At 38.5% G+C, this 26,829-nt stretch overlaps 1 protein-coding gene across 4 annotated transcripts in view; it reads right to left on the bottom strand.

The window, feature by feature from the left end:
- LOC149015029 (uncharacterized) overlaps nucleotides 1-26,829 on the bottom strand; it is a 53,389-nt gene that overhangs the window by 4,971 nt on the left and 21,589 nt on the right. For 3 of the 4 annotated variants that reach the window (XM_089154610.1, XM_089154609.1, XM_089154607.1), the window contains 7 exons: nucleotides 21,945-22,046; nucleotides 21,512-21,841; nucleotides 17,408-17,491; nucleotides 17,143-17,301; nucleotides 12,524-12,607; nucleotides 5,440-5,577; nucleotides 5,036-5,148 (listed from right to left, as the gene is read on the bottom strand). In XM_089154610.1, the coding sequence (XP_089010736.1) occupies nucleotides 5,036-5,148; nucleotides 5,440-5,577; nucleotides 12,524-12,607; nucleotides 17,143-17,301; nucleotides 17,408-17,491; nucleotides 21,512-21,841; nucleotides 21,945-22,046 (1,010 nt within the window). The remainder of the gene's footprint in view (nucleotides 1-5,035; nucleotides 5,149-5,439; nucleotides 5,578-12,523; nucleotides 12,608-17,142; nucleotides 17,302-17,407; nucleotides 17,492-21,511; nucleotides 21,842-21,944; nucleotides 22,047-26,829) is intronic. The other variant, XM_089154611.1, reaches the window with a different exon arrangement.

A 26,829-nucleotide genomic window follows, 5' to 3' on the forward strand; every position in this document is an offset into this window, starting at 1 on the left:
AAAAAAATCCACTCTCTTCCTTTTTGGTGTCTTAGACTCCATCCGGGATTCTCTCCTTCACCTCACTGGATTCAACCTTGGCTCCTTTCCCATGACTTACCTAGGCCTTCCCCTCATCCCTGGGAGGCTCACCTCCCACCATTATGCCCCAAATGTTGGACCATATCCCAAAAAAACTCTAGTTGTGGAAAGACAAGTTCCTTTCCTTCGCTAGTAGAGTTGTGTCATTTGCTCGAAGTCTCATATCTCTACTGGTGTGGCATTTTCTCTATTCCTAAGTCCACCATCCATGCAATGGAATCCCCTTCTATTCTTTCCTCTGGAAAGGACAAGAGGTCTCTCACCTCATCAATCTTATTAGTTGGTCAGATGTTTGCTGTCCAAAAATTGAGGGTGGTCTCAGCATCCACCACATCCAAGACATCAATGTGTCCTCTCTTCTAAAACCCATCTGGAAGATTGCTTCCAAGCATGACTTTATTTGGGTTACCAGGGTGTACTCCTACCTCCTTAAGTCTGACTCCATCTGGACTGCCACCGTCCCATCTAACCCTTTATGGGACTAGAGCAAGATCCTCCTCCTTAGACCGATTGCTCTTTCCACCATCTCCACTCGCATCTTCTATGGATCCTCTATTTCCTTCTACCTAGATCCATAGCGTCTGATGGGTATTCTTTACACCCTCTTTGGCCCCTATACTATTTATGAGTCTCATATTCCCAAACCCACCCCTCTCCACTCTCCACCTTCATTACTGATGGCACTTGGTCCCCCTTGCCTCACCCTTTGGCTAACACAAGTCTAGACTTCTCTTCCCCCTCTCCTCAACCCCCTTTTAGAACTCACCATTTGGCTTCCCTCCCCTTCCAGCACCTACTCTTCTTCTTCAACCTAGAACCTCACCTACTCCCTCTCTCCCTCAGTCACCCTTGGTTTGGTTCAAAGGTCATCCTGCACCACTCTCTCACCTTTTGGCGAGACCTTAACCATGGCCTCCCCACCCAATCCTTTCTCACTAGCCGCCACATCCCTATTAACCCTAACTACATCTTTTGTTGGAATGGTTCAGAGGACCTAAACCACCTATTCTTTTCTTGCCCCTTCTCCTGCTTCCTTTGGGAAAAAGTCATCCCTTTCATTTGGCCCACTCCAAATGTCCATTTGGTTTTCCTCAAGAGTGATCTTGAATCTTAAAAGCCTTCTCAAGCTCCTTTATTTGTGATTGGGTTGGTAAGTTAGTTCTTAATGCTACTATACACCACTTGTGGTGGGAGTGTACTATTAGGAGATGGACTTCCAAATCTAGATCCTTGTACATGACTTGGAAAGCCATATGTTTTGATTTTTATATTAGGCTTCAGCATACCCACCACCCCCTATTATGGATACCCCAAGGAACATGCTCATTATTGTTACTTGGGGTTTAGGTTCCCCTCTCCAGCCTCCCTTTTGGTGGTTGGTTGTACCCCCACCCCTCTTTCATCCACTTCGTACATTCCCTTCTTTCCCCTTCTTGGGGTTTTAATGTTATTTATTATTCACCCAAAAATAATTCTGAAAAAGAGTAATCTCACCAATATAGATTGAAGTAGAGAATTATGATGTAAACTTTTCTAGGGGTGCATGGCCTAGGGTTACTACCCAAACCCTAAAACCCTCTTTAGACCAGGGCTATTTTCATAATTTTGCCAATTTTGTGCCATCCTAGGTATGGGTTCCATTGAGTTCAGTTTGTTGTTTGGACTTTGGACCCTAGATCTATGTCTAATTTTGCATTTGGATTAGTATTTTGTGAGTTATTGCAGAGCCCTTGTCTAGGTGTAATTCCTAGTTGTATTGGAATCCCCTAGTTTGAGTCTATTTTTCATTAGGATCCATATCTACTCTTAGAATCCTAATTGGATCTCTCTAGAGTAAGTCATGAGAGGGTACTTGTTTATGTAAGTGCTTTTTAGTAAACTCAGTGTCATACTTAGAATTAGAGTTCTAATTTAAAGTCCAATAGGTTTTCTTGTCTGAGTCTCAGTATGTTTCTTTTTGAGGCTATAAATAAAACCTCCAATCTTTGTAAACCCAAGTTGAATTGATTTTTAAAACTTCTGAGTTGGAAAAAAAGTATGGCTTCCTTGGGAGGGCCATTGCGGCATTAGAGTGAGTAAATAGCCATGGTCTTCAAGCTCCAACAATTTTCAGCAATCATTCAACATTCCAGCAACAATTCAGCAATTCTCCAAGTACAGCATCCTCTTTCCGACTTCTCCCCCCATCCATTGCATCCTTATTCTTCAGAAAAATTTGCAGTCCGGTTGGGGATAAACTAATGTGTAGTCCCTAGTAGCCCATATATTACATTTGGGCCCCCCCTCCGTCAAAGTCCATTTGAAACTGTCAGAAAGTAAATTCAAAATATGACCAAATTACCTCTTATGTGTTAAAATGACTCAAATGCTCCTTAATTTAAACCCTAGTTTCAAAGTCAAACCCAAACCTAAAATTACAATTATACCCCCATACCCTACTCTGAATTAAGCATACAGGTAGGTGAAGGGTGACCCTGCTGGAAATCACCCACCATCGCCCCACTGCTGGAAACCACCACCACCAAAAAATAAAAATAATAAATAAACAAAGAAAGATAAGTGCTCCCCCTTCGGCCCCACCCTCTACAACCCCTTCACACCCACCCTCCCCTTCCACGACTCCATCACCGGCACCCATTTTAGATTTGGGGCTTATCCCTCCTAAGTTATGGCTTGCGATCAACACCTAGAATCAATCACTACAAATAAGCACCTAAGTTTTGAACCCTAAGCTGTCCAAGTTTAACCCTATAAATTGACAAAAAGTAAAATCCCATAATGAAGAAAAGAGAAGAGAGGCAGTGGAGGTCCTAAATTTTATTGGTAAATTCTTTGAAAGTTGGTAGACAACATTATGGCTGATGCCATTTTAGAAATTAGATGATGTTGAAGGGGGAGGTGAAGTAACCTCCCTAACTATAGTTAATGGAAAACAAAGAAAAACATGCAAATGGATCATTTTACCCATTTTCCAAATTGAATCAAAGAGAACTTGTGACATGCTAGTGTTTTCATTATGGAAATTATGAGAAAATAGAAGGGAAACATGTATCTGATTATAAGAAGAAAAAAATGAAAGAAAGAAAAAAGAGGGAGGAAAAAAGAGGAGGAAATAGAGGAAGGAGCAGTCAGGGTCGCAAGAAGAAAATGAAAGGATGTTCAACGCTCAGTATGTTGCAGAAATGGGTGGGGGTGGGTGCGGTGGTATTATAGGAGAAATAAAAGGGGAGAAATTAATCAAACCCAGGGGTAGTTAGATTTCAAGGGTAGGAGCCTAGAACTCAGTTTTGGAAGCAATGGATTCGGTGGATTTCCTGTGAAGAATCTACAGATCAAAGAAGAAGATGGGTAAGGGAATTTCCCTCTACTGGCTACATGGTTAACCCCCTTTCTTTCTTTCTTCTTCTTCTTCTTCTTCCTTTCTTTTTCTTTTTTTTTTTTTTTTTTTTTTGTGGTGGGTGGTTTTTGGTGGTATATGCGGTGATTTCCAGCAGGTTTAAAGGACGTGTTTTGAGTTTTTCTTACCTGTATTGGTCCTACGTCAACCAATCAGTCCATAAAGAAAATATATAATTGTTTTCCTTTATCTTTTTGGTATAATTTTGAGCATTTTGTCAAGGCAACAAAAACAGTTGGGGCACCACTTAAGCACCTAGGCAAAAAAGCGCGCCTAGCGACAATACGTTGACTAACGTGGTTAGGGCACATTGTTTGAATACAACTATTTTATATGACATATAGTATACAAAAACTAATATAGTTTTACTATAAGCTAAAGAAGTATTATCTACAAGTATTATTATATATATATATATAGTTCATCTCATCATAATACAAGTATACAATAGCAATTAGCTACATAATGTGATGACATTATAACATATGATTCTGAATCTGAAATGAATAATTATTATTTTAGTATATGGTTTTGTAGAATTATTTGATCCTAACAAATTATCTAAGAACACTGAAAATCCTTTATATTCCAAAATTTTAAATGCTCATTTTATACATTAAGGTGAAAATATTTTTATTGTAGAGAAAAAAATAAGCATGATGTGGTTTAGAATATATACAATTGTTGGTTTGTTGCACAAGCTTAAACATCGGATTTTTTTTAATCCGACATTTTTTCAAGTAAACAAATAATTCTTGAATCCGAATAGGAATTTAACGTCTCCCTTTTTTTTTACTGATTTTTCAACTGCATTGATAAATTAATAGATTTGATTATTCCAAATAATTATCCATCTAATGATTCTAGAAGCCGAAATAAATAATTATCATAGTTGTATATATGGTCTTGTAGAATAAAATCTAATGTTATAAAAATTCCAAAAAAAAAAAAAAAAAGTTTGGGTATAAAATGTCAAAAAAGTGATTGCTTAAGTGCCTAAGACAACACTAAGTTGAATTATCCCCAACTGCAATTCTTCATCTTCTTATCCTTGAACACCCCATTCTTTTTACGTACTTCAATCAACTAACCTTCTGATTTGAGATCCTCAAAAAACTGATTCCTAGTTGATCATCTAACAATAAACCACATACAAAGCCAATCAAGGATGCAAACCAAAACTCCAACTAAGGCAACTATTTGCAATACGATCAGTTAAATGTGTTAATATAGCCTAAAGAAGGGTCCCCAACAAGTTTAAAGCCTTAATTTAGCATAAAACCCATACAGAAATATTCCATGTTTCAGCAAAACCTTACTGAAATTTCACTATTTCAGATGACTTGTTCTGACTGAAAAACCAAAACGAAACAAAATTTCAATGCTTGATTCTAACATGCCATAGTTGTCTTTTAATGTAATAACAAGCAGAGCTCAAATCCCAACAATACTGAGAATGAGAACTAGCAATAAAACCATGGTGGGAGAACATATAGTAGACTAAAATCCATCAATAAGATGGAACAACTAATTAAATGTGAGCATGAAAGTTGGTACCATTGTTGTGGTAATTTTTTGGTGTCAAAGCCAGATGGCAAGATCCTCCATTTTCTACATTTGTCACACTGCACCCACTCATGATCAGGTTTGTATTTGGCATCTCTCTTTTTCTGGATAATTGACAGAAGCAACAGCATTTAGTTACTGAGATAGGAACATGTAAATCGTGTGTCAAATTAATTATTAAATATAACACAAAGATCCAGTTTTTCTAGTTAAATAAAAAATAGTTCAGCACACCTGCTCTCTTAAAACGAAGAAAATGAAAACAAGTAGAAGGATAAAAATTGTAAAGCAACACAGATCCATATTAAGAGAGAGGCTCTTAAACATCATGCTCCACTGATGCAAAAGACACAAACAAAAAGAAATGGTATCAATGAGGAACTTAGGTATTGTACCACTTCAAGTGTATCAAAGTTTGCATCCCAATATATGTTAGACTGGATTCCCAGCCACTGCTCTAATTCAGCATAAGGTTCACAGTCCTGGAAACCTTGTTTGTTGTTATGTACCCACACATGACCATTTCCATCATTCTGCGCCAGTGGAAAAAAGGAGGCATTTAGAATATTAATTGAACAGAAAGTGATAAAAATATCTTTCAAAAATAATAGTGATACTATCATCATTATCATGAAGGTCAACTGATTGTTGATTAAGGGGACTAAATAATAGGGTTTTGATGTCTATACCAGTAATTCAAATTTTCAAATAGCAATTCCACATAGACAAGAAATGAGTGCATGTGCAAGCGTGCACAAGCATGTCTAGACGCAAGAGAGATCAACTTTTTGTCATTTTCAGAACAGTTTGTGATCATATATAACTACTGCGAGATAGCGATAGTGCATATGTGAATGGTTAAATGGCCTCTCAACCCCCCCCCCCCCATAGTCGTCAAGGCATCATATAGGCAATGGCCGCCTTATTGGTAAAGAACACTATGGGTTTTATTTACACTTATTATCATTTAAGAGAATGTTTACTCAAGATATTATTCATAACTGAACAATTACCATCCTTATTTGAATCCAACAAAAAATAGTTAAACAATCAAATTATAAATAAAAAGAAAGTCAACCCCAAAATCAAGAACAAAAACCAAAATTTTTCAATAACTGAAATTTCTAAACATTCTAGAGACGACATACTTCTGAAATCTAAAAAATTCAACAACTGGTTCAAAATTCCAATGGATTGCTTGCTCAGTTAGTCTGTCTTCTAGTTGTATGTTTGAATGATGTGTCTAAATCTTTGATGAAACAAGGTATATATTGTCAAAATCATACTAATTTAATTTTCATAATTGCTTTTCCTTGGAGCTTTGGTATATAGTACAACTGTTCTCATCTTCTTCTCCTAGATCTTTAAACACCAAACTACTAACACCCAAAACATCTCTCAGCATTATTCAGAATTTCCCAAAAATTTTGATCCAACCATCTGAACTCAAATTCCCTATCCATCTCTAGGGAACATTTCAAAGGTAGAAAATTGCTAGGCAAAGCCAACAGTTGAAATCACACTCAACCATAACCCGATACCACTCCTAGTTCCAACCTCACTAGATCCAAATTCCAGACCATATCTCATATCCTAAACCCCCATTAGTTCTTGAGTCCTTTTCAGGAAAACCCAACCCTAACCTTGCTGCTGATTCTAGTTCACTGCTCTAAAATCAATCAATCTTCAAGAGAACTTCACTGTTATAGTGTTATAGCTTACCCAAACCTGACATAATCCTAAAGTAGGGCAAAATATTCATTTATTTTTCGATGCCAAATAAGGTTTGACCAGAAAATAATTTATTTATGAAATCTTGGATTTGTTGGAGAGCTGGATTTGTGCTCTACATAATATAAAAACTCTTATGTAAAAACAAAACCATTTGACCAGTCAATTTTTCAGAGAGCAAGAATATTCTAGTCTAATTACATACTGATGAGATAATATTTTTCAAAGGAACAGTATTAAGTAAAAACAAAATGTGCTTCTCTTGTGAGCCCTAACCAATCTGCTTTGAATCAAATTCATTTACAAAATCCTCGCCAACCGTATCAAGAAGGTTATTCCTTCTCTTGTGAGCCCTAACCAATCTGCTTTCATTTCGGGTCGTAGCATCTTGGACAATATTCTCCTTTGCGCGAAATTGTTCGAGGTTTTGATAGAGCTTCCCACTCCCCTACGGCTCTTCTAAAAGTGGACCTTCACAAGGCCTTTGATTCCATCCGTTGGGATTTCATTAGCAAGGTCCTCTCTGCTATGGGATTCTCTTCAGCTTTTGTCCACTAGGTTGAAATCTGCATCTCCACCCCTTACTTCTCCACCATCACAAATGGCTCCCCTATTGGCTATTTTCCCTCCAAGGTGGGAATCCGCCAAGGCTGCCTTCTCTCCACCTACCTGTTCACCCTGGCTCTCGAGGTCCTCTCCCGTATCCTCCAATCGAACACGGACCAGCTCCTTATCTCTCCCATTCCCAAGTGTAGATCCGCAAATCTCACCCACCTTGCTTTTGCGGACGATCTCATGATCTTCTCCAAAGCTAACCTTCAGTCCATTTCCACCATTCTTACCTCCCTCTTCTCCTTTGAATCTCTTTCCGGCCTCCGTGTCAACCTCAGCAAATCCACCCTCTTCTCTCCGGTGTCTCGAACTCTACTCGGGCCTCTCTTCTGCAGGTATCTAGATTCAGTCCTAGCTCCTTTCCTGTGACTTAACTTGGGCTCCCTCTCATCCCCGGTAGGCTCTCCCGCCACCATTGTGCCCCCATGCTTGACCATATTAGGAAAAAGCTTCAACTTTGGAAAGAAAAGCATTTATCCTTTGCTGGGAGAGTGGTGCTTATTCAATCTGTCCTCCAATCCACTTACCTATATTGGAGCAGCATCTTCTCTATCCCCAAATCCATCATCCGGTCCATGGAGTCTCTCTTCTGTGCTTTCCTATGGAAAGGTCAAGAAGCTTCCAGATTCCTTCATCCCATCTCCTGGGTGGAGGTTTGTCGTCCCAAAGCTGAGGGTGGCCTTGGCTTCCGTCGCATCCTTGACATTAACATGGCATGTCTCCTCAAGCTCATTTGGAAGATTGCTTCCAAGCATGACTCCATCTGGGTCTCCTGCGTCGATTCTTACCTTCTCAAACAGGATTCTATTTGGACTGCTTCTTGCCCCTCCAACTTCTTGGATCTGGAGAAAGATTCTTCTCCTTTGGCCTCAAGCTCTATCCGCCATCTCTATTCATGTCTCGCTTGGTTCCACTACCCTTTTCTGGCTTGACCCCTGGCATCCGTTGGGCATTCTCTTTTCCCTTCTTGGCCCCCGCGCAATCTATGAGACCCGCATCCCTAAGACTGCCACCCTTGATTCCTTCATATCCCTCGAGGCTTGGTCCCCTCTCCCCCACCCCAGTCTCTCGCTTGTCTGGAATTCTCTCTCGCCTATCAACAAACATGTCCTGAGATACCACCATTTGGTCCCCTTTGCCATCCAAATCCTTTTCCACTTCCTCTGCTTGGAAGTTGGAACCTTCTCCACTCCCCCCATCCCCTTGTTCCCTCGACCCATTTGGTTTGGTTCAATGGCAACATTCCCTCACCCTTTGGAGAGCTCTCAACCATGCTCTCCCTACCCATTCTTTCCTCATCAGCCGCCACATCCTTGCCAACCCTAGTTGCATCCTTTGTTGGAGTGGTTCAAAGGACATTGACCACCTTTTCTTCTCCCGCCCTCTTTGGAATAGAGCCCTTGCATCCATTTGGTCCCGCTTGAGATGTTCACACGTGTTTGTTCATGATTGGTCATGGATCTCGAGGAATTTTGCCAGTCACTTCATTTGCGATCGCCTTGGCAAGCTAGTCTTTAGTGCCGCTATCCATCACATTTGGTGGGAGTGCAACCTTAGAAGATGGACTTCCAAATCTCGATCCTTAGACTTGATTTGGAAAGCCATCTACTTTGATGTTTCTTCTAGATTTTTATCCCTCCCCCATCCCCCTGTTGCCAACAATCCCAGAAATAGGTTAATTGTTAGTTTTCGGGGTTTTCAGCTGCTCTCTCATCCCACCCCCCTCTTGAGCTTCTTGCTCCTCCCTCATTCTAAGTTCCTTTGTACTATTTTCCTGTTGTGTTGTTTGTTGTTTTTAATATATTATTTATTCATCCAAAAAAAAAAAAAGGACCAATTCCAAGAATATACAAACCAATGTAAGCTTTGATTGTTTCATGCTTCCAATAGCTTGATTGCTTCCCACAAATTTTGATCCAACCATCTGAATTCAAATTCCCTATCCATCTCTAGGGAACATTTCAAAGGCAGAAAATTGCAAGGCAAAGCCAACAGTTGAAATCACACCCAACACCACTCCTAGTTTCGGCCACCCTAAATCCAAATCCCAGACCATATCTCATATCCCATCTCCTAAACCCTGATTAGTTGTTGAGTCCTTTTCAGGAAAACCCAACCCTAACCTAGCTGATGACTCTAGTTCACTGCTCCAAAATCAATTAATCTTCAAGAGATCTTCATTGTTAATAGCTTATCCACACCTAACATAATCCTTAAGTAGGGAAAAATATTAATTTATTTCCCGATGCCAAAAAAGGTTTAACCAGAAAATAACTCATAAATAAAATTTATAAATTCTTGGATTTGTTGGAGAGCTAGATTTGTGATATACATAATATAAAGAAGTCTTATGTTAAAACAAAACAATTTGACCAATCAATTTTTTTAGAGAGCAAGAATATCCTCTAAAGAGTAGTCTAATTACATACAGATAAGATAATATTTTTCTAAAAACAGTATAATCCAAATGTGAGCTATGTATACATAAAAATGACCAATTCCAAGAATATATAAACCAATGCATGCTTTGATTCTTTAATGCTTCCAATAGCTTGCTTTTTCAGTTATTTTTGTCTTCCATTATTCATTTTTCGACGACTTGATGCGGTTTAACACTTAAATGATACAAGGTACATATTCTAGTTATTTTTGTCTTCCATTATTCATTTTTCGATGACTTGATGCGGTTTAACACTTAAATGATACAAGGTACATATTCTAGTTATTTTTGTCTTCCATTATTCAATTTTCGATGACTTGATGCAGTTTAACACTTAAATGATACAAGGTACATATTCTAGTTATTTTTGTCTTCCATTATTAATTTTTCGATGACTTGATGTGGTTTAACACGTAAATGATACAAGGTACATATTCTAGCATACTAAATAGAGTTTGATTGGAAGGATCCACGTAGCCAACCCCATTTACTGTTGTCATTGTTGTTGAATTGTAGCACATCATTGTTGAATTGTAGAACATTAAATAATCTTAGACAAGAGGGGGAAATGAATGTCAGCAACTTAGTATTACAAAAATAGTAAAGTGCTTACATCTTTTAATAGTCCTTTTGTTTTCTTTATATTTAAAATTCTTTCTATACACTGATGTTTTTAAAACCCAAAAAAAGAGGGGGGGGGGGGACAGATAATGCAATTTGTTATGCAATTAGACTCTTAGCAATGTAACCAGATGGAAACCCCCCCCCCCCCAAGGAGAAGCCGTTTTCCTGTGGACCTTCCAGGGATGCTGAACCTGGCAAATTGGTCACTTTGCCTTCCCTTTTTGGAGTCCTAGTGAGTATAATTGAATGTAGAATAATTTTGGGAGTCCACATCTACTTTTATTTCGTTATTTGAGTCCTTGTTGGTTAAGTTATGAAAATGTCCTAGTCTAGCTAGGAGTCCTAAATAAAAAAAATTTAAAAAAAAATCCTTTTGATGGGTCCAGAATGTTAGTAGGATCCCAAATCTACTTTCATTTTTTAGTTCCAATTTGTCTTTGTCAAGTTATTGAAGAGTCCCAAATAGAGAAGGATTCCCTTACGGACAATCACTTCTAACAAGAGGTCTATATTACTCTTATTTTGTAATTTGGATTATTCTAGGTTGAGTTATGACAGAATCCTTGGGACGAGTGTCTTTATTCCAATTAGAGTCCTAATGAGGATCACCTTCTAAGTCTTGAGTCCTAGTGTGAATTCATTCCTGTAAGGCTACAAATAAAGCCTCTGTGGCTTGTAAAAGACAGATTTGATGATTAATAAAATGGGAGGATTTGAAGGTGCAACCATTAGAGTAGTGGGTTTTCCCAAGATAGAGAAACTTGAGGCTGTTGAGTTTGTATTTCTGCAATTTCAAGTCCTCAAGCTCCCATTCTCTTCTTCAAGTATGTTTAATAAACCCCTACCCTATCCCTGCCTCTTTGCTTTTTCCTCTCTTTTATTTCCCTTCACCTTGCCTGTGGAGTCAACTTCTCCCCCCCAAAATGCCAAAACCCTAGTTCTCCCAATCCTAATCCCTTTAGGAGACCTCTTTCCCCTCCCCTCACCTAGCTTTCGGTCCTAAACATAGTCCAACCCACCCCCACCTAACCCTAGAAAGACTGAACTCCCTTCTTCCTCTAAACCCAGAGCCCCATATCCTTTTTCTAATTTCTTGGAATGGAATTTGGACTCTTCTAAGATCTAAAACTCAAGTTCAAATCTACAGCAATCTAACCGTTAGTTCTGACCCAAACTTTAAAAACCTCATCCCCCTAACCCTAGTGTTCCCTCTTAATTTCAGGCCAACCAGACCAACCAAACCCTAATTCCTTTGCTGCCCTTAATTCACAAAAACCATAAAAACCCCAGCCTTCTTTCACATAGATCTTCCAAACCCTTCATCCAAATAAAATTTCCTTCTAGAATCATCATCCCCAACTCCTTTACAGTTGACCTTAAACCTAACCGTAGTCACCCTTAGAAACCATAAAATTGAGAAATTAATACCCCAGAATCCTGAAATTGAATCCAAATTCTAGAAACAACAGAATTTAGATTTGAATTCCTAAAATCCTAACCCTGACCCTACTGGCCAAACCTTGTCCTCATTCCCCTCCCTAAAACACCCACAGACCCTGGAAACTCTAAAAAATGTAAAACCTAGCTTTTCCCCTAGTAGACTGAAAGATCAGCTCTGAAATGTAAACTACAGCAAGGTTTAGACTTCAATTCTATTAAATCCTAACCACTAAGACATGCCCGAGTCACATTAGCCCTATTCCCACACCCTAACAACCCCCAATAATTCCCTACAACATTATTGCAAGGTATTACTGCTGGTTCGCTTGGATTGATCCTGTAGACTACCCCCGATTTAGGGTTACAACAATTAGTCATAGATGTAAGTTATATATAAACTAATAAAATAACGCTGGAACACGATGTATACCACCTAAGCACCTCGCTGCTAAGCACTTATGAAGAACCTCAAATGCCTTGGATCGCCTAGCAACTTGACAGCTATGTTCAGAACATCTGAGTTTACGCCATTTTTGACGATATTGTTCACTATTAGACTGGCAAAATAAAATAAGAAATGAATGACAACAAAAACATATTTCCCTGTTTACAATTTACAATAGCTCCCTTACCATTAGATTTGTAACATCTATAACTCCGATAACTCCACGACCCATGTCCGCATTATAAGCCATGCCACCAACTCTCTTGTAGGCCTATTAGAAGAAGGGAGAAAAAAGTATGAGAAGAATGGTTATTAACAAAATTTAGGGGGAAAAAAGAAATTAAAGAGAATCAGATTCAAGAATCAATCTAACTAAAAAAAGGGGAGGAAAGTCAGCTACTAACAAAAAATAATAACTTAAATTGAAACTTTTAAAGGAAACGGGTAACTCTGAAGACCAAAAAGAAATAAAACGAGGCACATTCAGGAAATTTCAAATGTTCAAGGATAGAAAATGAGTTTTTTTTTTTTTCAGAAGCATCTTGAGTCCTCCACAACTCATAATTATTTATTCAATACATATAGTTGACGTGGATTTGTCGAATAGATTATGTGAGCATGAGTCTTGGATTATTGATTGACCTCGCACATATATGTTTACAAGTTGGAATTCACAACCAAATGTCTCAAACCACCAAGTAGACAGTAAGCCACAGATAGGCTGGTTTGCTTGGGGAGAATCTTTTCAATTATCAGCACTGAATTATGTCAAAATCCCGGAAACAAAACCCTCGTATCCCAATTTCAACGACAATCCACAATCAACAAAGCACCATGCGTTCAATGACAGAATCCTCTACATCAACATGACTTACCTCTCTAGGTTACACCAAGCCCTGGGCCGCTAGCCTAGTTTTAAACTAAGACCTTTTTTTAACCTACATGAGCTTATCAGTTTAACCCCAGATCCTAGATATTGGCTCCTAGTTAATTTCCTACCAATCTAGGATTACATTAGCATTTGTGTTTCAAAGTAAACAATTTTTCTATTAGATTATGGGACTAGAGAATAAGGTGCAACATTTGACTGGCATATAATTTGGTAAGTCAATAAAATGTAGTGAACAGGCCCTTGAAGATTGAGCACGTATCATTGATTATATAAACTATTTCTGAGTTTAAACCAGTTAGCTCATTGTGAAACAGGCATGCAGATGCGATCAAGTAACCTAAATGGCTTATTTTATCTGAAATAAGCTATGTGTGTTTTAGGCCTAAGATCCCATGAACCTTCCCTGTAAAGGGTCCTCTGGCCTAAAATATGGCAAAATGTATATAGGTGTACAAGATGTTTTCCTATTAGGATTAGGATTCTTTTTTCCACTTATGCTTTGTAATTAGCAAAAAGATTTGATTTTAGTGTCAGCTTAGGATTTGCTTCCATAATCTCCTGATACGATTTATTGAGATTCAATGTTCAAGGATCTTTTGATGTAGCTGTACGTCTCGGCCATGCGTGTGAACCTTCGAATAATAGGGTTCTAATCCATGGGAAGCAAGCCACAGCAATTTCTTCTATCTCTATGCTATTTTTTCCCCTCAGCAGTTAAGGTACTGGTTGTATTCATCAATGTGCCTTGATTGATTCATTAATTTGAGTTAAACTATGCACCACCAATCTACTGTAATTCGTAATATTATGTTCCTAACTTCCTAACTTCCTAATATTCATCCATGTTCTGAATTTTCTTGCTACCATAATTGTATCAGTGAAAAGAGACTTATACATAATTACATATTGATATGACCTGACAGATTGAGTTAAAGTTCACTTTATCTCTGATTGTTATTATCTGCAGATCAGCAGTTTCTGTCATCAAGACACCTAGGCTGCGTTTGTTGGCTGGAATAAAGGTGGGGTGGGAAAAAAGGGGTGGGAAAATTCTTGAAAAATGTGTAAATCTTACTCCTAAACCAAAATGGTAGAGTGTTTGGTTGCTTGGGGTGGGAAAGTGGGAGACAAGGTTCCTTGAATCAAGGAACCTTGTCTGCTGATGTGGCAGTTCAACTTTTCCACCCAATGCTATTTTAAAACCCCACATATTTGGTGGGATTTTGAGGGAAAGTTGGGAAAAATTAAAAGTGGGACCCACCCCATCACTTTTCCACAAAACCCTTTCCTTTCCTTTTCTTCTCCCTTACCCCACTACATGTAGGACCCACATGTTTTTTTTTCCACCCCTTTTTTCCCACCCCACCTTTGCAAACAAACTCAGCCCTAAGGTGTGAGATAAGACCAATTTTTGGAGCATTAAAGGCCATAACTAAAGAGGCCTTCAAATCAGGGCATGTCCCTCGTTTCAGTTTAACTTCTACTAACAAAAAGATATCTGAACTCTGTCCTGTTCTATTTTCAGAGCTGAGTTTTTTCAAATACACTTCAAATCCAACCCTCGATTGTGAACCATTTTAGAATGGGGTTCTACCTGACTTTCCTATTTAAGTTCCCAACTAATTCAACTTCAAATTTGTGTTTCTACAGTAACTCGTATGTGTTTGGTAGCGTTTTCATTCTAGGAGACCAGTGCTTGTGTACAGATCCTATTTCTGGGACCATTCTTCCTTTAGAAATGGGCATTTGATAAACCCATTCTGAAAATATTTCAAAATTGGCCCTCAATCTGAGATTCTAGTTTTCGAGCAAGGGCGTGGGGTAGGAGACAAAGGTGAAGGGGGCTTGCAAGCAGGGATGGCAGTGAGGTTGGTCTTGAGAGACCTCCACCATTGGAACCATTTGATCTACTTCCAGTTTCCCCGATAGACTACTTTCACTTGTGTGCTCTTCAACAACTTTAAAAAAAATCATTTTCAGAGACACCTATGACCTGTTCGTCCGTTCTCTGAGAACAAAAGAATGCCACAACTGTTCTCTGAGAGTGTTACAAAATGTGTCCTTAGGGTCTCTATGGTAACAACCAAAAATTATTTCTAGGGTTTTTTTTTGGGGTGGGGGGGGGGAGGAGAAACGGAGCACATGCCATATGTGTTGCCCCAATCTGTTTCTTGAATGATTTTTCTTTTCTAAATGAACCGGGTAATATAAATGTTTTATGGCACAATTTTGACAAACACCCAAATGGCATTTATCACATTTGAGAATTAGTTCTACAAACACGTAGTAACGTTAACGGCTTCAAAGTTCGAGAACCAATGAGATTGGCATCTGAAACTCTAGACTACCACAACTCATTCGAGATCTCAAACATCTCAATCATCTTGGATACCTCAGAAAAAAGAATGTGTGTTGCCTAGGTAACATCTTGGGGTATACCCTGGTTAGATAACTTAGATCACAGAGAAATCTCGGCAATATCTTGGATATTAAATGGAATCTCGGTACATCTTCAAATGTTACTATAAGTCAACAACACACATTCAGCAATAAAATAAAATTTAAAAAATAACAGCTTTATTAAGGGAGCGAGTTGGGCACTGAGATTGAAGGCTTGATAATAAACTGTGTTTATGCAGATGTAAACCTACAACTGCAAGCAAAACAAGTAGCATTAATATTTCGTACTTAGTTTTTATTCATAGCTTATAATTGAACCAGTAGTTCAATTTGAGTATTTTGGGTATAAATTAAGTTGTACGAATATTCTCTTCGCTAGAGGAGGGAATCTTTTTAGTTATGTTGGAAATTTATTAATTATAAGGTAGTTTCTTTAATTCTATGGCCTTATACAACCCCCCCCCCAACAAATAAATAAATAAAGCAACAGTTTTCAGAGGAGATGCTTTGTTTAGAATAAGCCTAGAACTATATGATGTAACCAGATGCCCCCCCCCCAACCAACAGAAGCCCTTCTCCAGCAGCCCCTCCAAGAAGACGGATCTTGTCCAGGGGTATATTGGCTATTATGCCTTCCTTTTTGGAGTCCCATTAAGCCTAGATGAACATAGAATAACTTTGGGAGTCCACATCTAATTTTATTTTGTTATTTGAATCCTGGTCTGCTAAGTTATGAAAAAGTCCTAGTCTAGCTAGGTGTACTAATTAGAGAACGATTCCTTCAACTGGGTCCAGAACGTTAGTAGGATCAGAAATCTACTTTTATTTTTGAGTTTCAATTTGCCTTTATCAAGTTATTGAAGAGTCCAAGTTAAGGTAGGAGTCCCAATTAGAGAGATTCCTTTAGGAACCGCTTGTTGGCAAGAGAAAAAGGGGAGGAAAAGACAAACATGTAGGACCCACTGATAATGGGGTGAGGGAACCGAAAAGAAAATGAAAGGATTTTGTGGAAAAGTTGAAAATGTGGGTCCCATGATAAATAAAATAATGTTTCTTTTTTCCATTCCCCTTCCTTTCTCACAAAGTCCCAATCCTTAAATCATGGAGGATTTTCTTCCCATTATCCCACCCCATCTAAACAAAGAAACCCATATTTTGGAATTATGTGGAAAAGTTTACTTTTTCCCACCCCACTTCAAACTCTTCAAATAAACAGTGTGTTAGTGAAGTCCATTTCTATCAAGGAGTCTAAATCTATTCTTATTCCGTAATTTGGATCATTCTAGGTTGAGTTATGAGAGAATCCTTGTTGGAATGAGAGTCCTAGTTCAAATCACTTTCTATGTTTGAGTCCTAGTGTGACTTCATTCATGTAGGGCTATAAACAAAGCCTCTCTAGCTTGCAAAAGGCAGATTGAATAATTAATAAAAATTGAGACCTGAAGGTGCAACAGTGGAGTAAAGTAAGTTTCCCCTGGGAGGGTGTGGGGGAAGAGCTACACTTACAAATATACCTCAATTAAGCGACCATGCCAGTACAAGAACATTCCACAATTCAATTGCTCCCATTCCAGCTGACTGCGGCCTAGAGTCAATTTAACAGGCTTTCCCAGGAGTGTATCTTCTACAACAGAAGTCTTATTCAATGATCTTGCCAAGGGTCGACTTTTAACCTATTGAAGTAGTCAATAAAGTAGAGATTAAACCTAGATAAATCAATTAAATCATCCTCCATAAGCAGCAATAGTCCTTGTGGGATGAAGAAATAGAATAAATTACCAATGAACCTTGAACAGATATCTTCATTCGAGGATCCAGGAAAATAACCTCCAAGTAAGAGCGGAGTGAATAATCTATTGGTACCTGGAAACCACAAAATGAACTAACATAAAAATTACAGAAATTTCACTTATGCAGTTAAAAGGAAGAATGGTTATGTGGTAGTCCTCACATGGTAGTTCATGTGGGCCCTATGAAGCCACACATGAAATCACTTCAACAAAGCTCCCAAGTTTAACTTTCAAGCTTTTTTTTTCAATGTGTGTGTGTGTGTGATAAATACAAGTTAGATTTTAATTTATTTTAAGTATGTAAACACCATAGGCTGATCCTTTATGGTGTCAAATTTTTATTTCCACTGTTTAAAATTTATTTATTGTTCTGCTCCAAAAAAATTGATTATCCTACATTTAAAAAATCTAAAAATAGTACAGGTTATAAAAATTGTATGGGGATCAATTAACCATACACACCATTGGCAGATCTACGCCTCTTGTCATAAGAAGTGTTCTGCTCATAATTACTTCATAAATTTCTTTTGAAAAAAAGGAAAAATACTAATTGTTGGTCCGAAAATTAACGGAAAACATGAAAGGATATTCTGCATGTTGACCATGTCCTTAGGAGCTGATCAATGCATACCATCTTGAATTTTGTTATGCTATGCTAATATTTAAATGGATAGAAAAACAGAAGGTATTAAATATAATTAAAAATATACGGGATAGGGTAACAATACTTATAGATACACATTTGTTTTAGTGCTGCCAAACAATAACAATAAAAATTCTTCAACAAGTAATTAAATGTTTCATTCATGCAACAATAAACAAGTCAAATAATTTAAACCAGTGACAGAAAAAAGTCACAGCCAAAAGCAAACTGCCTAGGTGATGGAGAGATGACACTGCATCATTGGACGGAGCGCTAATTAAAGGTGATAAAAGAAACAAAATGCAATTACTGTCACAAAAGTTTCCAAGAGGTGGCAGAACTAAACCAGCATATTTTTATAAGTTCTTCTGAAGTAGTCTCATGTCATAAGGTCCCCACTAATTTTACTGTTAGTAATTACTGTTTCCTAGTTTACAATGTTACAACTAAAACAGCATATTTCTTTAACTCCTTCTGAAGTAGTCTCATGTCATAAGGTCCCTACTAATTTTACTATCAGTAATTACCTGTTCCTAGTTACAACTTTACTAGACACTCCATATGTACCATTATCAAAACAAATAGCTAATGTCTTTAGCCCCATTCCAGCATAAGATACAATGTGAAGAGACAGGACTATGACGATGGAAGAGAAACAATTGGGTTCGGAAGTGAAGGAGTAAGGTACTCCAAATAGTGAAGGCAAAACAGAGAATGTGACAAGTGAACTAAACCCACTAGTGTCAAGGGACCAAGGTTGGACACAGGTTCCAAGTGGAGGAAGTGCTAAAAGAACCACTGTGGAGGTTAGCCAAATGATTCAGAAATGTAGGCCTACTATGGAAAGCGAGGCCCAAATCTGAGCAACACCCAGAGGGAAAGGAAAGAAAGGGGACCAAGACTTGAGGGAGAAGGAGGAGGAGATTAGGGTATCTTCAGGGATGGATGTGTCACAGACTGCACAGCACAAGTAATGCTGTTCAAACTTTCCATGTAGGTCAATTTGGCCATAGAATACTTTATTTTGGCCCGTTGGTTCTGTAGGAAATTAGGCTCTTTTTTGGGTTTCTTGATGTAATGGGCCTAATTAAATGCTTGTAAAGCGAGGCCAATGCTAGTACATAGGATTAGTAGTAAAACTCAATATTTAAATCAATGTTTAAAATACTTAATAGTTAGATAGAATTCCTTTTGTGAGTCAAATTAGGAACTTTTTGAAGGTTTATATATATGTGATACATCCCACTCCAATTAGGTGATTTGATTGATGAATTTGACTTCTGTAACTTTTGGTGTTGTTGAGCAATGCATCCTTTTCTGATATCTTGTCTCCCCTTCAATCTCCTTTCCCAAGAGTTTCTTCCATTACCGTTGTTCAAGAATATCTTCAACAACAATAAGTCATACTATCCACAACCACAAGTCTTCTAATTTCCAACCCCATTTCCCTTTTTTTCTTGTTGTCCATACTCACCAAAAGCCGCAAATCTCATGACTCAAATCTAAACTAACTGTCCATTAAAACTGTCCCAAACTCTAAGGATCACCCCCATATATCACTACCTAAGATCTCTCCAAGTTTCATCCCATAAACTACTATAACCTATTTTCTTGCATATCCCAATCAATTATCCAAAGTAAAGAAACTCTAAAACCTATCTTTTTGAATTGAGATATTGGAAGTCTGGCCCATAGCTAATCCTACTCAATCTACAACTACAACACCAAAAGGAGCCAAGGGTCCAACCAAAAGTTAATATAAACCAAGCTGAGATCACTTAAGACGTGGGGAAGAAAAAAACAGGTGGCAAAAGGGAGAGAAGTTACCTCCAAACCCAAAAGGAATTCCCAGGCATCTGACTCTCCAGATGTAATAGGTCCTAAAAAAGGTAGAAGTAGGCCCAATTGACCCAGACAGTGTCCACTTTAAAGGGACATTCCAAATGAATTTGAGTAGCCTAGTAAAATTTAGCCCTGAAATCAGTGAATTCTGAAGCCCCTAAGATTTAGGAGAGGGGATGGAGGACCAGCTCATAGAACTCAGTATCCCCTAGCTCATTTTGTTAGGATCCAAATAGCCAACCCCATTAAGCAGGAATAAGGGTGATGTTGTCATTATTGTTATAATTTTATGTAACTGTGCCAGTTCTACACTTCTACCTTATTGGGATTTGCAGCAAATTCTGTTATTTTTATATTCTATCAATGTTGGAGGTCAATATAGTGGGGTTGGAGATTCTGATGAACAGACATGATTTATACAACAACAACAATAAGCCTTGTCCCAACTAAATGGGGTCGGCTACATGGATTCTTGCCCTCCAATCAGTTCTGTTCGAGGCCATACTAGATACAAGGCCTGAGCCATGCATACCTTTCTCACAACATCTAAGGTTATTTTGGGTCTGCCCTAGCTCTTATAATTCTTTTGATCTAAGATTAAATCACTCCTCTGTACAGAGGCATTTAAAGGGTTCCATCGAAAATGGCCGCGCCACCTCAAACCACTTTCTTGCAGCTTATCATAAACTCAAATCACATTTTCCCATTTTGAAATCAACCTATTACAAACAATTTGTAAGAAGAAAATCCAACTGACAGAGGAAGCCCATTAAACTAAAAGACAAACTTTAACAAGAAAATAAAGATTCCAATTAACTCTTAAATGTATCTACTTTCCAAAATTGACATAAAAATATATTATTACCTAAATAAAAATAAATTCTTAATATTCAACTAGTCCAATGACTCAAACTGGACCCATTTCATCTTGTTCCGGGTGTGGGTCAGTCTAAGGCTATGTTTATGAATCAAGTTGTTGAGGTTTTCTTTACATGATTATGAGGATTTTATACTATTGGAATAGAACTGATTGAAACTCTATGGAGTATAATTGCAAGACTGGAAAACTAAGGATCTTAACTCTGGGTTTGGGTCGTGAATCATGACCCAAATATAATCCATTGCTGGAGTTAGGAGTGCTACTCTGATGTTAGTTGCTCTTCCCAAAACTTTCTATTTTCTGTTTTCCTAAGTTAATCTTGTCAGCTTCTACATATTCAAACCACTGGATCAACTGCACCTTCAGAGCATATATTCAGCGGGACCTCAACCTTATTCGATTTGATTTACAGCCACATCCATGTGCAGGTTGTCAAGTGTTGAAAGCTTTGCATTCTGTCCCGTTTCTTTTATTTTTATATCACCATGATTCTGTCCGGTGTGATTTGTTATCTAGTAATTTGTCCCACAAGTTATGGGACTACTCACTTCAGCAATTCTGACAGCTGATATTCCAGGATAAAAGCAGGACAATAAGCAAAACCCAAGAAGTAGGAAGAAAATCTGTTTTTTTTAATTCTGTAGGTGTGAGCAACCAGGGAGGGGGTTGCACCAAGACACTGTTTTCCTACAAAATTTGTTTGGGAAAATAAGAACATGATGACTAACCTTTTGGCTGATTTGCCCTGGACGTGACCTGATCCGTCTAGATCGAATTAATATGTCACCAGGGTCACAAGAGGAATTGTCAATTCCTCCAGTCTGCCATTCCAAACAATATTCTGAACCCCACTTTTCCAGATTCCATATGTATATTTGCGTTCCAGTTCCCTTTTCACTAAATAACCCTGATTTTACACCAATAAAATACTCATCAAATGGTGAAAATTCCTTTATAAGCTTCAAGTTGTAATCCGATAAAGCCTTGGATTGGACCGTTGCGTTGAGTTCCATAACTTGTCCTCGTCTTGAATAGCTCACAATGGGGATCTCAAGATTCTGTTGTCCAAAAGAAGAAGAAATATGCAGCATTAGGATGAAAAGAAAAACTTCATAATGAACAGGACATGGAATCAGCAGATAGCACAGATTTGACTCTTACATCCTTGCCTTCATTTAAAGATTGAGACAAAAAAGCTATGGATCTGGAGTCAATAGTCTGAGATAGAACAAAAGCCTCCTGACCAAGTCTCATTGCTCCAGTCTGCAAATCAAAGCTTCCATTAATGTAACATACACTGCACAGGATACTGGAAAAGTGAAGTTTTTTGACAATTATTGTCTAATCTTGCCAATAATCACTGAGATAAGCAAGTTGAAGAGCACCTAGCTCATATTACTTTTATTGGCACTTGTATAGGTGACTGGCATGTTCACCAACTACGATCATTATGTACAAACTGTTAACTGTGAAAAAATTTTCCCTGCTGGCAGTGGTCAAGAAACTTTGACCTGCTTTAATATTTAGAGCAAATTGCACCGGCACCCCAAAATAGAGGCTTTAAAGCACAAACACCCCACTTTAGGTTTAAAAACACAGAGACCCCAAAATTGAATTTCATTAGATATATTTATCCAATTTATCACTGAAAACCGTTCCGACACTGTTTGTTATAGGGATATTTTTGGAATTGAAACAAAATAAACACTGATTTAACTGTTTTCAGTGAAAATTGGACAAATAAATCCAATGAAAATCCAATTTTGGGGTCTTTTATGTTTTTTAAACATAAAGTGGGGTGTCGTGCCTTTAAGGCCTCCATTTTGGGGTGCCAATGCAATTTGCTCTAATATTTATAGTTTACTCACTGTAATTGTTTAAAGTCCCAGCTATCCAGAAGTCACTGATATTTTAGTTCTGTAGCATAAATTTTTACTGCAAAGTTCATACACTTTCAAGCTTAAGTAACAGCCTTCAAATTCCATGCCACTCAAACTCCAAGCATCTACAAGGCTTCCCATCCAGGTATTGGCCGAGCATACCCCATCCACCATTTTCTAATCTACTTTAATTTCTTTTATCCCCAATTACCTGGTTCAATCCCTTTTTCCATCCGTAATCAAGAAACCTCATAACTTTCTACCCTCCATCAAGATCCATTCAAACTTCATACATGCATCAACAAACATCTCCCCTACCTCCAATCCAAGTTATAGCCAATTCTATCCAGCCAAACCCTAGTTCTTGCACAACCTAAAATTAACATTCTTCATTACGTGGAATTTTTCAAAACTTTATGAAACTAGGTGAGCATCAGCTACACAACAAGCTCTAGATTAGATCCATGTTTCACAAAATTTTGAGGCCATTTAATCCCCCAAACCCATCTTAAAAGAATTACCTAATATCTCCCCACTTCCAACCCATACTCAAAAGTCCCTTGAAACCATTGGCCATTGACTCTGAAATCTAACCTAACCAACCTATTTGAGGTCTCCAAGCCATTATATATTAAGCATCTCCGTCACTAGCAAAAACCTTCCCAGCATAGCCCAAGCCTCAATAAACTACAATAAAGCCACATTTGAAGCCCTCATTGTCCATTCGATCCAGTCTACATCTCCACCTAGTTCTTCTTGATCATCACCAATGGCTCCCCTGCCAGCATCTTCCCTTTGTGGGGATCTAAGAAGGTTGCCCTCCTTCTCCTTTCCTCTTCTCCCTAGCCTTTGAAGTTTTATCTAGGAACATTCAATCTAAAACTAACGAGCACCTCATCTCCCCTACCCCAAAGTGCAAGCAAGGTATTAAAATTTGGTGGAACATAATTTTGCTGGAATGGCTCTTTATGTGTTTTTGAAGTGTTGTCCATATGGTTTCATCACCATTTTTGGGATAGGCAGCTTGCCGAAAAGATTTGAAAAAAAAGGTTTTTAAAAATATATGGGCGAAGGAAAAATTACTAGCTAAGTACATAATTGTTTCTTTGTCTAAGAAAAATATTTTGATGTTGTGCAATGACTAATGAAATCAGTTTTTATGCAACAACCATCATGGCAAGGAGTGGGAGTCAGAAGCAAGGTGGATCGTGGGGGTGCATGGTTAATAAGCACAGCAGAGGCAAGGGGGAGGGCTTAGAGCACCACAGATGAAGGGGGAGGTGGATAGCAGGCACAAGCATAGGGTGGGTCATAGGAGGTGTCACCTTGTTACATAGGGATTTGAAGTGTCAAGTCTGTTCCCAACCATCTCCGTCACGGTGGGGAAGCACACCATGGACGTCCTACTATCTACAGCCGGAACAGGATGGGGAAGGGGAAGAAACATCTACATGGATATGAGGATGACACTTCATTATATATAGGTCTTACCATCTTATGGATGTGGGCAGCTTGGTAGGCTCAATTGGATCCATGAGCTTGGATGAGTTCAGAGGCTCCATGTCTACTTTTGGGCTTACAGTTATGGACTTTATGGTGTCCCTCCCGATTATGGACATTATGGTATCCCTTCTAGTTAATAGAGATTATGGATCGAAGGAGAGTCAGTTGCGGAGTTCATCTTTGAAAGGCATCCACCACCACCAAGGCGATCCCCTCTTCCATATCCCTATAGCACATTCCCTCATATAGGATCTATTAAGTATGTGGATGACAAGACTTGAAGAGCTACAGTTGTCGACTACATCAACAACCGTAGGGGGAACATGCCATCAGATATCTATGTTCAATGGTTAGACAAAAAGATAATACAAACAGACTTGTTCCCGAGTCAGGGGATGGATCCACCGATGCACTCATCTTGGTATTGAGATGGTAGAGCCACCATATCACAGTATGCAGCAGCATAGCTAAGGTTATTCTTATTTCTAATTTTATTGTATGGTTGCACAATTTTACTTGACTAGTTTTATAGTTTGTATACATGTATATTGAATTTTAGTTGTCTTTTTTCTTGCATTTTAATGAAGATCGTTGTATTCTCTTGTATCATTTGCATATTTACATTGGTTAAAATTCATGTTCTAGACTTCCACTTTCACCCGCGTACAGCCAAGCATCTGTTGATCAATAACACTACTTTGGGTTAGGTTTCAAGCAAAAATAATATTCTCAGTGTGTTTCTTGGCCACAAATTAGGCTAAACATAAAAACAAGGCCAAAATGACCCCAAATACCCCCCGAGATGAGGGTCGTAATCTGGCTGAAACATTCCAAAATTTCGGCCAACTATCGCCAAAATTTCAGTATTTTGGTCATCTTGGTACCGACGAGACGACAAAAATTAGCGAAATTTCAAACCTTGAGTGCAAGTCCCTCAACTTCACTCACCTCACCTATGGTGATGATCCTCTCAAAGGCCTCCCCCTCCATCTTTTCCATCCTTTCCTCTCTCCAACACTTCAAACCTCTCTGGCTTGCATATCAATTTTGAGAAATGAAACATCTTCCTTGGGGGTGTGTTAGACTCCACCAATACCAACCTTCTCCAACTCATTGGATTTTCCCTTGGTACTTCCCAATTACCTACGTTCCCTTTGTCCTTGCTAGGCTCACTATCCACCGCTACACCATTATGTCGCACCTTATTCGGAAGAGACTCCAACTCTAAAAACACAAACTCCTTTCCTTCACTAGTAGGACTGCACACTCAAATAAGTTCTTCAGTGTTCCTACCTCTATTGGTACAAAGGTCTTTCTCTATAAAACCGATGCCAAATCCTTAAAATCTATCTTTTGTTCTTTCTTATGGAAAGGTAAGGAAACCAACCATCCATCTACCACCCCCAAATCGGAAGGTGGTCTTAGCATTTGTAGGATCTAAGACTATCATATAGTGAGCCAACTTAAACTCATACGTAGATCTCCTTGAAGTTGAATGCAGTTAAGTTCAACAGAGTCTTTTCCTACCTCTTGAAATCCGATGGACAATTCACATGCTCCCGACCCGTCATGGGTTTGGAGGAAGCACCCCCTCCTCCTTCATCCTTAGCCCTCTCTACCCCATTCAAGTTTGTCTCATATGGGCTTTTATTTCCTTCACGTTGGACCCATGGCACTCTTCAAGCGTGCTTTATAACTTCTTTGGGCCCCATTTAGCCCCTAATTCCCACACTCCAAAATCCACCCGTCTCCTCCATCTCCAGTGGGTCTTGGTCTCCCACCACTCCCTCCCTCCCCCCCCTCCTCCAAAAAAGGTCTCTCCCAAGTTTGGGTACTCCCTCCCCTACCCCACCACCTTAAAAAAAATAATAAAATAAAATAATGTACACGTGGGTCCTCTTAGTAAAACATAAACTAGTGTTGGGTCCCTTTGGTGCAATAAATTACGTCTGGGTCCCATAGCAACTAAAGTTCTCCCCCACCATTAACTTATTTAAAATTTTTAACCTGGAAGGACCAAAATACCCCTTAGGTTGTTTAAAGCATATGATACCCCTCCCGTACCCTGCAACAACCTTTCTGCAGCTCCCCCTCTCCATTCCACCCTCTTCTTGCTTTCTTGAATATTGCAGCAGTAGCTGGAAAGAAAGAAAAACCAGAAAAGAAAGTAAAGAAGAACAAAGAAGGAAAGAAAGGATGAAGAAAGAGAGAAGAAGGCAAGATCAAGAATTAAGATTCTTGAAAATCCCCAACAACCCATACCATACCTAACATTCTTGGGTAAGTCTGGTCATCAAAATAACCCCATCAACAAACCCCAATTGCACACTCCCTCCCATAGGATCTTTGGATAACCCAAACCCTATATCCAACAATATTTGTTAAAACCCTAACTTACCCCAAAACCACCATCCCATTTTAACATTTGTCAAAACCCTAGTAATCCCAAAACACCAGCCCATCTTAATTTTGTTAAAACCCTAAGACTTCCCCCAACCAAAGATACACAATTCTTTAGGGCCTGTTTGGTTACATGAATCCAGAGATTTGAAAAATCTGGATTCATGAATCTGAGATTTATACCCGTTTGGTTGTGAAAATCTCTGGATTAATGAAATCTAAAGATTCATCATTTTACACTAAAAACGTGAATCTGTAGATTT

This window comes from Hakea prostrata, chromosome 5, assembly GCF_041222555.1.
Source record: "Hakea prostrata isolate BN-2017 chromosome 5, UWA_Hpros_2, whole genome shotgun sequence".
In the NCBI taxonomy this organism is placed as follows: Eukaryota; Viridiplantae; Streptophyta; class Magnoliopsida; order Proteales; family Proteaceae; genus Hakea; species Hakea prostrata.